This window comes from Rhipicephalus microplus, chromosome 2 (assembly GCF_043290135.1).
Source record: "Rhipicephalus microplus isolate Deutch F79 chromosome 2, USDA_Rmic, whole genome shotgun sequence".
Taxonomy (NCBI): domain Eukaryota; kingdom Metazoa; phylum Arthropoda; class Arachnida; order Ixodida; family Ixodidae; genus Rhipicephalus; species Rhipicephalus microplus.
Genome location: NC_134701.1, coordinates 77606579 through 77619683, shown reverse-complemented (window position 1 = coordinate 77619683; position 13105 = coordinate 77606579). Strand labels below are relative to the sequence as shown.

The 13105-nt window shown below is 47.1% G+C and overlaps 1 protein-coding gene across 1 annotated transcript in view; it reads left to right on the top strand.

Moving 5' to 3' along the window:
• Window positions 1-13105, top strand: part of LOC142789991 (uncharacterized) — an 84797-nt gene that overhangs the window by 29489 nt on the left and 42203 nt on the right. The window contains exon 5 of the mRNA XM_075885021.1: window positions 7532-7676. Within this exon, the coding sequence (XP_075741136.1) occupies window positions 7532-7676 (145 nt within the window). The remainder of the gene's footprint in view (window positions 1-7531; window positions 7677-13105) is intronic.

Here is a 13105-nt window from a genome sequence, read left to right as displayed (position 1 = left end):
CAATTGCCTTATTATCGGTAAGTTTGCTTAGTAATGCCCTAATTCCATTCACAAATAACTCTACTGATTGCATTCTCGGCACGGAACTTGTGCATTGCGAAGCACTAGAGCTATATTTCGGCAAGTATACGAAAAGGAATAGTGCCACAGATATGCGCATGTTTGCATTTAAAGAGAATACTCTTGCTTGGGTTACTTCGAAGCACAAATATTGATTTGTCTGTGTGTCTGTCAGTCTGTAGACTTGTCTGATTGTGACTTGAAATGGCTAAAGTTCTACCATATCTGCAGCGCCCACCAATACTGCCTTCTTTCTGCGTTCATACTTGTGTGATTGTCGACTAAGAAGCAAATATTGCGCATATCTGAGACGCAACACGCCAATATTCCGTGGTGTATTTCTTTACACTGCAGAAGGCATATATAAGTAATTGTGAGGACCGTGGAGTTACTCACGATGCGCTGACACCGCAATACTATGCACGAAAAGGTGGGTGCTTCCTACGCTTCGCTACGATGACATGGTGGTGGTACCTACCCGTCGCCTTGCATTCTACACATTATGGGCTCCGAGGCGCACGCGCACGCCACGGGCTAGCTATATCGAAGGTCATCCTTTCGTTTTCTAAGATAACTGCCAAATGGCGCCCATACGCACGCAGTGTAGAGTGCCTCAATGCACTCGTTCGTATCCGCTGCGCACACCGAGGAACTCTAAAAGAGCGTCTCCAGAATCCTATTCACCAATTTTATTCCACAGAACATCAAATGAATGTTTTCGTCACTCTCTTCACATGCAAGACTTTTGTATTTTGACGACATATTCAGTAAAACATGCAGATGCGGGGCTCATTTTAAGTCGAAAATTGCACAAGTATGAACGCAGAAACCAGAGCAATATTGGTGGGTGCTACGGCTGTGGTTGGATTTCAGCCATTTCGGGTCACAGAAAGACAAGTCGACAAACATGCAGACAGATAGACCAAGATTTTTGCGTCGAACTATCCCACGATTAACTATCCTTTTTGAAACAGTGTTCTTTGCCAAGTAAAAGTTGCGTTTTGCCGTCTTGTATTTACGAACGGCAGACTCCCGTTCATGAACGATCAGTGGTAAGATTTCTGTTTCCTGTCTCCGCTTTCGCGTCCCCCCAAAAAGAACTTGAGCATTTCCAGAAAGTTCTTGTCTCTCTAAAAAAAGAAAAATAACAATGTCGACGAAGTATCCACTGAAATTTACAAAATAATTTCTTCGATTTGCATTGTCTCTTTAATTCCTGCGTGGTCATGTCTTTTTTTCACAAATAAATCTGAACGCTTCGATAAAGCTTTTCTGTCTTTTTCTTAAAAAATGAACTTTTTATTGATATCCTCGAAAATAAAAATAACATTTATTGTATGGTGCTCGTGGGAAAACGTACATGTCGAATGAGCTTGCGAAACCGAAACTAAAATCGCACAAAAACGGACAGTAAGACATGTGCAGAAGCAGCACCCACGTAGCTTTGGCCATGCTGCTGTTGTCTATGATCGCGGATGGGTGGCAACAAGAAGGAGACGTAGAGATGGAGAAAGAAGAGGTTAGTCACCAGAACTGTATAATAAACATGGTGTTCTTGGTGTAGGCCTCAGGTTTGTTATTACGCGGCATTCTTTCTCGTGCCCAAATCCCCCGGTCACGCCCTTCCGAGACTTCGACTTCCGATGGCGTCGTTGGAGTGGCTGTGCAAGACCCGTGACGTCATCAACGTCAGCGCCACGCGTCACGCTTCTGGCAGACAAACTGCAGGCTGCCGTTCCTGATGCCAGTCAGGTCGACTCCCACGTTATCTACCCCACTCAGAAGAATGCCGAACTTGTCTACCTAAACAAATAAATCTTCGAAGCGACTGACAACGAGGCTTACGAGGAAGAGCTCGAGGCGCCGGAAGAGCATACGAACGATGGGTCTCTTACGCTGTATCCCGAGTGCGCTTCTTCCTCCGAGAGGCAGCATACAAAGCGACCATTACGAGCGCTGCGAGGTCAGCGGTTACATCAACAGACGCCCACTCCGGTAGTGCCAGCACCTCAGCCCAGAGCGAGCTAAGTGACTCTTCTCTCGAGTAGCCGATATGACAACCAGTAAAGAAACAATGCCGTGTCATTGCACAGTGTTCCTGTCTAAAGTACAAATTCCCACGGTTGCCGGCGCACTTCGCAATTAGCAGTCTTTCTGGGACAATTTCATAGCCATTATTCACCTAAACGAAGACCTTTTACCTATTGGGAAGTTCAAGTACATTCACTGTTATTTGAACTGGGCAGCAAAAAAAGCAAAGTTAGTCCTAACCAAACAGAGTTACATCATCGCCATTAAGACTTTGAAGGAGCGATTTGGTCCACACGACTTCCTCGTCAACGAGCACGTTGACTACCTGATCACCTTATCGCCAGTCCAATTATCGGCGGATGTGGAGAAACTTCTCGTGCTCTACGACAAAGTCAACTTTCAAGTCTCTACCTTGATTGGTTTGGGTGTCCCGTCTGACAAGTACGACGTAGTCCTCCAACACGTCCAAATGAAGTGTCTTCCAGCCGACTCCGCGATTTTATACCCCCAAAAGGTGAAAGAAGTGCCGCAGGAAACGTCCGGTATTGCGACACGTCGCCAGGGTACTGAAATGCTCAATTTCCTGTGCATTCAGATTGAGGCCAGGAAGGGAAGCACGCCAGGACGACCGGCGTCAGATTGGTCGTGTTTATTACCTGAAAAAGACATCGTCCAGCATACGCCAAAACCGGCAGGGGCTCTGCCAACGGCATGCACACTCGCGGTCGAATATGTTGCAGTCACAGAAGGTTGCCCCTTGTGCAATCATTCCCACCACACCATCGCGGAACGTAACAACGAGCTTTCAGTGGATGAGAAATGGGCTCGCTTGTGCAGTGCTCGAAGAGTCTTCCGCTGCGGCAGGAGCAACCACATGTCAAAGTGTTTTCTACGTGCTAGCTCTATTTGTGCAGTTAGTGTCATCGTTGACATCTAATGATCCTGTGTGAGTTGTTCGAGTCTGCTGCACTGACTCGTAGAAACGCGACCTCCATGAATCAGTAGAAGTCCTATATCACCGGGCGAGACACAACTACGCCTAGAGTGACGCATGTTCCAAGCACTTTGAGTGGAGTTAACACAGCCCTTCTGCATCGTGAACTTGTTTACAGCGCAACACCTGAAACACAGAGCTCAGACTGAGCAAACGAAACGTACCGTCTCACAGCAATATATTTCCTACTGCAAACAGGCCGACCGTTGGTTGGGTGTGGGTCGCGAAGGCGTCTCACACTCATTCTTTGTGACAGTTGCAGCCAGCGCACATTCATTCAAGCGGATATTTCAAGGGCCCTCAGATGCCCGGTCATCGGAAACAAGAAGCTGGCCTTAGTTATGTTCGTTCACTCAAAGCCTCACTAAGTAGTGTGCTGCAGACGGGTAGCATTAACTCTCACAGGCCAACGTAGACACAGCGGTGACCACGAAAGCCTTAGATGTACTCGAAGTTTGTGCAGTAACGAACCCGCCGATCAACAGTACAGTCTTCGAGCTACTGTGTGACATAAACTGTAACGTATCAGACACCTTTCATCTATACAAATGGAATCAACAAGATATAAGCGTTTTACTTGGTTCAGACGTGTATTGGAGGCTGGCAAGTGGCATGAGTGAGCGCTTGAACATTGACCTCACGGTGGTTGAAACCAAGTTCGGTGGGTCCGTTCAGGAAACAATGGAGGTCGCAGTAAGCTCGCCAACGAGTGCTCTCTTCCTGAGCTACATAGAGCCTGACTTGCTTTCCTGCCTACAATTTTCCGGCGATGCGGCGTCTCGGTCATATCGCAGTCAAGCTATCTAATTATACAAAGGACGAGTCTCCACTAGCATTTCAGACGCCTGAATGGAGCACCGTAGACTTGTATGCGTGGGACAAAGAACCACTGAACATTGAAGTTTCTCAGACGCTTTAAGGCAGCGACACTCAAATATTAAGGGTATGCTATCTGCAAGCTCGATTTGAAATGTTCAACAAACATTCCTTACTGCGGAGGCACCACGGTGCGTCAATCACAGCGGAATTTAGGAAAGAAAAGACAAGCCGATTTGAAGAACCAAGGGTTCAGTAGAATGTTTATTATACGCTTTAATATTAAGCCGTCCGCAATGATGCTAATGTGACAAAGCTTCACGCTGGCGCTGACACCTCATCGAATGATCACGGTCATCCCTGCCACAACTATGCCCCGCTGAAGGATTCGAAGCTCGACGATATGTGCAGCAACTCATCGTCTTCGAATGTCAGCCAGTCGTCGAGTGGAAGTTCGTAGGTGATGCATCACCTTGTTGGGGAACTAGGTTAGAGTGTCATCAGATCGACCAAAATGCATTGATATGATCAGTTGCGACGAGTCTGAACGTCGATGGGCAACTTTACAGTAGCCCTAAATAACTGTGTCTGCTGACATCTTTACTCTCTTTGCTCGAAGGACATGTTTCGTGTTGTTAATTGTGAATTTGTGTGACTACAAGGCATGTCGCGTGCTACAATAGCTGAACCGTGCAATGTGAGGGCACCCAGAAAAGAGTGGTATACTGTGTGCATCGGTACTCTTTGACAGGGCTTTGAACAGACAAACAAAACGACTTGTTGAGAAAATGTACATTCTTTGTGCTAGCGAGGGAGAATCAACTGCCTAGTGAACACCTTGGCCCCTTGGGAATATGTTGCCGATGATTGCGAACGGCTGGCAAAGGAGTTGTATAGAGAAGAAACAGAAAGTTAGCTACGAGCAGTGAAATAAAAAAATGAAAACCTTGGTGTAGGCCTTGGGTTCGTCATCGTGCGACAGCTGCCACAAACGTTGCCACCGAGTATAGTCAATGATAGCTGAGAAACAACAATGACAGTGGCCATAGAGACCTCACTGTTGTTTTCCTCATAAAACTCGACAACTAGGGAATACACTAGCAAGGCCACTAGAGGAAAATTCACGCTTCTTTTCTTTTTAAGTAGGCCGAGATAAGAAAGGTTGATAAGAACCTTTCACCATCGTTACTAATACGGTAACAGTCTTTATACTCGTCAGATCACCGTTAAATAATTTTATGATTAAAACAGGGAAAAAAGCAAAATAACGTCTGTGAAGATCAAACAAATTGTATCTCAGTGCATAGTTCGTAGATTACTCTTTTTCTCAAACTTAGACGTCGTCAGCGCTTTTTGAACGGCAATAAGTAGCAGAATGTATCCAGAAAGAATACATATGAGGTGATCGACATTCGAAAGAAAAATTTAGTGAACGCTATTGTGAACACACACTCCGTTCAATTAGCGAGCGTTTCATTGAACCAGTTTATGAAATGCCAATAATAATACTAATGTATATTGTTTGCCGCTGTTTCCTTTAGACTTTTCAGTCATGTTGTGTATCAATGCACACGCCAAATTCAATGGCATGTCACGCCCCGCGTGGTTTATCAAATGGCCGGAAACTTAGTGCGCGCATTCAGGCAGGCCTATTGAGTGCACAGCTGGCAATCATGGTAGTTTTTCCAGCAAGGATCATCTTGCTGGATACACCACCGTTTTCGACAATTGTTCGACGTGACGCATTTCAGTATCAACGTGAAAAATATTTTTTTTTGTTTCTCGAAGCAAAGAGAACGAAAATATATACTTGCATGTCGGGCCTATTAGTGGAGTCTTTATATGCTAGTGCTGAAGCTAACTGGTAGCAGCAAGATAAAATAAGCTACACACTCAATACCATTACTTGCTAAAACTCACACAAAACAATGCTTTTCTTTTCCTTATCTCGAAGGTAATACTGAGTCCTCGGAATGATGCCACGTGAATATGACGCGTTTCTAGCTGCACGTCATGGAACGTAACTGACGGGAGTATATCAGGATTAAAACCCCTGTGCCTCACTTGTGCAAAAGACGAGCGGTCTTTTTTTTTGTATGCCTCAGTATTTTCACATGCCTGCGACAATATTTGGCTGCCCCACACATTTACGGAAATCAAGCAGTTGCTGGTTCATCAACAGGCGTTTCAAACCATTGAAATATTGGTTCGGTTAGGATAACCGCCAGTTGGGTATGTTGGCAAAGATTCATGTCGAAACAAGCGGAATATGCACTGAGATTGTGCGAGCGCTTCATCCAGTGTTTTTTTCAAAGTTTCGGTGAATATTACGCTTGCTTCATAATGTACTGTCTCTACTGCAAGTGTCCATGTCTAGAAAATCAGAAGCAAAGCAGTTATTTGTGATAGAAACTTGACTGTTCATTCTAAATGGAAAAAGTGGTGCTTGGTGGCAACAGGCGCAAAAGAACAGAAGAGAACAACAACACAGGCGCACATTCGTTTACAGGAATATAACATTACGGTGGCATCAAGGGAAGATGTACACTTGGCGCAGCATTGCACTATGTCAGTATGTTGACCAATTTTGTTGACGAGACCACCGTTCTACTTAGGCACGGTTGTAAAACTTCCCACACATTACTTAAAGGTTACTACATCGAGAGATGTGGGGAAAATTGTGAATGTCAATCGTGAATTGCCATATCAGAGAAGAAGTACTCATATTTGATAAATACGTCGCACTAAGATTTTTGTTTCTTTTCACCCGCACCCCTCCCCCATTTCGAGTTTTACTTCAGCTGTTGTAGTGTAATTTTCTCTTTTTATTGTATTCGACTTTTTTGTGTAGGCGCATGCACATTGGTGATCTTTTGTGGAATGGTGGTAGTCTTTTTTTAGATTAGAGAAATCGTACCTTGCTCTAATTTTGTAAGCGATATATGTATTTCTTCTTCAATAGGCTTTCCATTGTGAGAGTGCGTCTTTGTCGCCCCGCTGTGGTCGTCTAGTGGCCAAGGTACTCGGCTGCTAATCCGCAGGTCGTGGGTTCGAATCCCGGCTGCGGCGGCTGCATTCTCGATAGAGGCGGACATGTTGTAGGCCCGTGTGCTCAGATTTGGGTGCACGATAAAGAACCCCAGGTGGTCGAAATTTCCGGAGCTCTCCACTACGGCGTCTCTCATAATCATATGATGGTTTTGGGACGTTTAACCCCACATAATAATCAATCAATCAGACTAAGTCTTTGTCGTCACTCTTTTTTGCAGTCCCTGTTCCGTACCCACTTTTTGCACTGAAAACTGGTGGTTAGGACACTCACTTTAGTGACACCCACTGTTGAAACGTTGTCTCATCTCGCTAAGCTTTTAAATTCTACTGCACGCCAACTGTCCTTGCACTGCGAAAGCGAGTGTTGAAGCCAGAGCCATAAACATTTTTCTTCTCGGTAAGAGAGGGAAAGCACCTCTGTGATCTAAAGTGAAGGAGGGGCAAGCAGGTGAAGTGGCGTGTAATTTGGTGCATTGTATGCCACGGTGGAAAAAATTGTTTGGGGTGGTAAATAGACTCAGAGTGCCACGCCATGGTTAGGAAGCTGGTCATACCAGTTACTTATTTACTATGCTGCAGCTCTACTCCAGTGGACATCTTTATCGCCGAGGGATATCACGCGGAGGAAGACACCGCCTTCACCGATTGTCGCATGATTCCACCGACACTTCTGAGCAAGGAGCTCCTCACACCTGACCTTCAAAACGTGTATCCCGTGCGCCTCGTAAGCAACAGCTTCCTCTATTTATTCCACTAGCATGGTTGTTCAAACATGATAACCTGCATATAATTAACGTTTTTTCTTTGTGTGAAGGGAATAAATTCTCGTTTATTTTACCTTCAGAGCATGGGAAAAAGCATTTGCGGGTGACAGGCAGTGTCGTAGCACTCTAAGTAGCCACGCCTAGAATACACCTTTGGCCCATGGCACTGCCTGTAAGACAATCTCTGAAATTATCCGTGCAACATCTTTCATAGTTGTATAGGGACAGCATTCCAATTAGTGCAAGCAGCGTCACGATACACATGCCGCAAAAGTCCTTGTGTGTGTGTGTGTGTGTGTGTGTGTGTGTGTGTGTTTACTCATCTTTTTTATCTGTACATTATCATCATAATCGTGTGTTGCTCATGCGTCCTCATTATTGTCGCGTAGGATCATCATCTTGTATCTTCGTTCATCGTAGCTGTCAGCTGCCGGTTTCTTGGGTCTAATAAAGGTGTTCCAAACCAAAACTTCATACGTGGTGGAGGGTGCTGTTCGATCCCCCGTCGTCATCTCGACCGCTCTACCCTTTCGAGCTACGTTCAGGTCACAGCTTGTGCCAGGTGTCCGGAAATAAGTCGCTGCAAGATGAGGTCAGTGCTATAGCCGTTCCTACTCCACCACGCGGCGTGCCGCGCCTTCTCACGTCATCAACAGCCCCCATCGTGAGCCGCATTCTTTCGCTGGTATGCGCGGTGAAGATGTGGAGGAATGGCTGGACGATTTCGAACGCGTCGGCGCTGCTAACCGGTGGGATACCACCTACAAACTCGCCCACGTCTCATTCTACCTCACGGATGTAACGAAGACGTGCTTCCTCAACCACTTCATCAACATCTCCTTCTGGCCAGACTGCAAAGGTCAGCTTCACAATGTCTTTGGCACCAACTATTCGCGCGGCTCCCGCAAAGAAAGCCCTCGCGGCTCGGATATAGCTCAACGAGGAGTCGTATACATCCTACATCGAGGATGTTCTTTCACTTTGCCACCTGGTTGACACATCAATGACAGAGTCGGACAGGGTACGCCAGCTTCTTAAGGAGATTGCACCCGTCGCATTCAATGCCCTGCAATGCAGAATCCGGCTACCGTTAATGGCGTTGCAAGAACCTGTCAGCGCCTCGAAGAACTTGAGTCTATGCGCCTACAACCGGACAGTGACGCAGCCCGTATTACGGCGGATCCAAACCTACGAGACACGATAAGGACACTAATACGCGAAGAATTAGAATCATTGGGATTCACACTACCTTCAGTGGGTGCCATTCAGTCTCTTTAACGTGATTGGGGTATGTAATCAGGGAGGAGCTCACGTCCGAGACCCACATTTCGCACTGTGCTTTTTTTTTCTTACTGAAGATACTGTAACAACTGAATGTTCTATATTTTGTTTCTTCTCCCGTTAACATAATGTATGAGAGCCCCCCTGACAGTTTCTAACTATGGGGCTCCTTGTGTGTATTACCAATCCTGTACACACTTTTGTGTACACTGACATCGTTGTTGTTGAATAAACTTGAACATGGCCCACCTGGAGCCCACTGCCGCTCACACTCCCCTATCATTACTGCATGCCGCCGCAGCGCCATCAGGCACCATCAGCACGAGGTCACCGCCACGAACGTTTGCGTCGGTTGCTGCTGCACCGCCCACGAGCTTTCCCACAAGCTTTCCATCACCACCACTACCTCAGCCCTCACCTTTCCCTCTCACTGCTCTCTGTCCCAATGCAGTTAACACAAGGTACTAACCTCCTTATTGATCGACTTGCCCTACGTGCTACTAATGCGTCTATCGCGGTCACATTTCACGCTTTCGCCTTAAGCGCCAGCAAGGCGAGCATCGTGGGTACGACATACAAGAACGGGACTGTACAACAGGAGCCTTGTACCAGGGCCGCCGTCATTAGTCACTGCCTCGTCGGTCTCCATCTCCGCCAGCATCGGGTGAACTGCGCAGTAGTCATCGATCAACTCGATGCCGTTAACCATCGTCCTATACCATCGCTCCTCTTCTTCGCTTCAGCCTGCCTCCCTCGCTTCTGAACGTCATCCGGAAAACTAATCAATGCAGTTTTTTGAGGACAAACTGCGTTCCAACACAGGACTCCAATTCTTTCAGCACACCCTTACAATATGATTTCAGTCACAGTTTAGGGAGTGGACAATAATGCTTTAGTGGACACTGGGGCTACGTTTTTCATTATTCGTGCTGATTTGTGTGCCCGTCTTCAAAAAGTCACGATGCCTTATGATGGAGACCAACAGTGATCACAGCCCAAAAAACAGCGATTTGCCCTTTCGCTCTCTGTACTGCCCATTTGCTAATCGACGACATTCTTCACCTTATCGAATTTACTGTGCAATCCCCGTGCTCCCACAAACTCATTTTAGGCTAGGTCTTTCTTCCCTCTGCTTCCGCGGCTATTTGTTGTGCACAACGTGTCGTCCATCTTACTGACACAGACCACTGGCTCAGCGACGAAACCTTACAGGCCACTTCGACTCATCGCTGCTGTAGATATCGAGCTACCACCACATGAACAGCAATTAGTCTCAGTTTTGCCCAACGACGTTGACTCTGGTGACTTTGGTCACTCCGTCGCCCCGTTGTCTTGATAAAGGCATAGCTCTTCCATCAGGTGTGGCTGGCTTCAACAAAAAAATCAGCTGTTCTCGCTGCTACGAACACCACACACGATAATATTTTGCTGCCACGGGTCACTAATGTCACCTTCGTTGCCGATCTGGAGCCTGTGTGCGTCGTGTCGCTTACCTCCGTATCCTCTAAAGGCCATTGTGTTGATCATGCTGCTTCCTCGGCCTTTACAGCAGCCATCAGCAGAGACTTGACAGATTCACAGAAGCAGCAGCTGCTTGATTTGTTGGAAAAGTATGCCAACACTTTTGACGTCCATTCATCCACCCTCAGCCAGACTAGCAGAACAGCACATCGTATTCAGACTGATGGAACATCCATTGTGCACCGCCGTCCGCACCTCGTCTCTCAAGCCAAACGTAGACGATATGCTGCAACGGGAAATAATCCGACTCTCAGCTCGTCCTTGCTCGTCTCCCAACGTTATATTGCGTAAAAAAGATGGTTCAGTAATATTTTGCGTCGAGAACAGAGCACTCAAGATCCACTTGTAAGGACGTATACCCCATGCCACGCGTCGACGACGCCCTCGATTTCCCACAAGGTGCTGAATTCTTTTGAAGCCACGACTCACGTTCCGACTATTGACAAATCCCAATGCACGAAGATGATGAAGAGAAAACTGTGTTTGCAACCCCGGACGGCCTATATGAATTCAAGGCTGTGCCGTTCGGTCTTTGCAATACGCCCACGACTTTCGAGCGCATCATTCTGCAACGCTTGGATGATGTCTTGACTTGTCTTGCAGGCGCTGTTCTTCAAAGTACCTCCAAGAAGTGCCAATTCACCAGAAATATATCAGGGTCCTTGGTCATGTCGTGAGCAACGACGAAATTTGTCCAAACCCTAAAGAAATTGCTGCAGTCCGTCACTTCTCTCACCCCGACAAACTGAAAGATTTGCGAAGTTTCCTTGGCTCACCTCTTACTTTCGGTGATTTATACAAAACTTTGCCTCAACAGTCACACCACTTTATAAGCTACTTGCTTCCGGTATTTCCTTTGAGTGGTCTCAGGGATATGAATAGGCTTTAGACGTGTTGAAAAGTGCCCTCACGACCAACCCTGTACTTTCCCATTTCCACGTTGATGCCCCGACCTTTCTGCACACAGATGCTAGCAGCCACGGTTTAGGAGCCATGCTCCTGCAACGCGACAACTCTACACAAGAGCGAGTCGTTGCATACGCCAGCCGCGTACTCTCTGCAGCCAAGGTAAACTACACGATAACCGAGTAGGAGTGCCTCGTCATCGTTTGGTCGGTGGAGAAATTTCGTCCCTATATGCGCGGCCACCATTTCACCTTCGTTACCGACCAGGTTGTTGACTTTTGACACCCAAGAACTTGTCTGGACGCCTCGGCCGCTGAATTCTATGCCTCCTATTGTATGATTTTGACGTCGTATACAAGTGTGGCAGAAAGCACAGTTACGCTAACGCCTTTTCTCGCTGCCTAGTACCAGCGGCTCCACTCGGCGTTTCCGCAATCACATTGCACAACCCACCCTCGGAGTCCACGTCTACGGCGGTTTCCTCTCTCGTCTCTGTAGACCAGCTGCCTTCGGATGACCTCCATGATTTCTCTTCTCAACAGCTGGCTGACCCATACTGTCGGCGTATACTGTCGTATATCCATACTGTCGGCCACCTTACTGGCAGTTCTCGTACATCTAACGCGAAGCTCCGTCGCCAACTCTCGCAATTTAGGCTGGACAACTCAGTGCTGTACAACAAAATTTACCATCCTGACGGTCAGTGCTGGGTTCCCGTTCTACCACGATCGCTTCGGTCCGAAGTCTATAGAGCGCTTCATGTCGATACGACTGCTGGTCACTTGGGTTACCGTAAAACCTACGATCACCTTCGAAGTCTGTTTCATCGGCCAAGCATTACTACTAGCGTAGCTCGGTAAGTCGGGCCCTGCACTACCTGCCAATGTAGAAAACTACCAACATCTGCTCCCGCTGGTACACGGCAGCCTTCTATGTGCCCAGCCGCACCAATCGAAGTTGTAGGCGTCGATCTTTATGGCCCTCTTCTAGTCAGGGCTGCTGGAAGCCAGTGAATAGTAACAGCCGTTGACCATTTGACGCGCTACGCCGAGACGGCTTCCGTCACTACTGGTCCACCTTCTGAAATTGCTGATTGCATCCTCCGAGCCATTATACTGCGCCTAGGTGCTCCACGTGTATTGCTTAGTGACTGTGGACGAGCCTTCCTTTCGCAACTAGTGAACGAATTTTTTCACACCTCCCGCACAATTCACAACACTGCCTCTAGTTATCATCCCCAGAGTAACGGCCTCATGGAGCGATTCCACCACACTCATGCTGCCATGATCGCCGCCTATATTCAAGCAGACCTTAAGAACTGCGACGTCCACTCTAAGGCAAAAGGGTGTTAAATAGGAGTGTGGTTTATCCTTTTGGGGACTAATAGGGCTGTTCCTTTAGGAACTAACAGCGCCGGGTCTAACAGTTAGTCCCACAGACGAGCTGAAGGGACTAACATTTAGTCCTCACATTTACACCTTTGTGAGTAACAGTTAGTCCCACAATTCACCTTAAGGGCTAACATGTAGTTCTCACTTTCGCACCTTATAGGGCAACTGTTAATCACCACATTTACACCACCGGGCAACCGTTAGTCCTCACAGTGCACCTTGTCTGACGAACGGTTGATTTACTCAAATACTCCAATCGGATAAACTTTTTGTCCTCAGTTCAAACATTG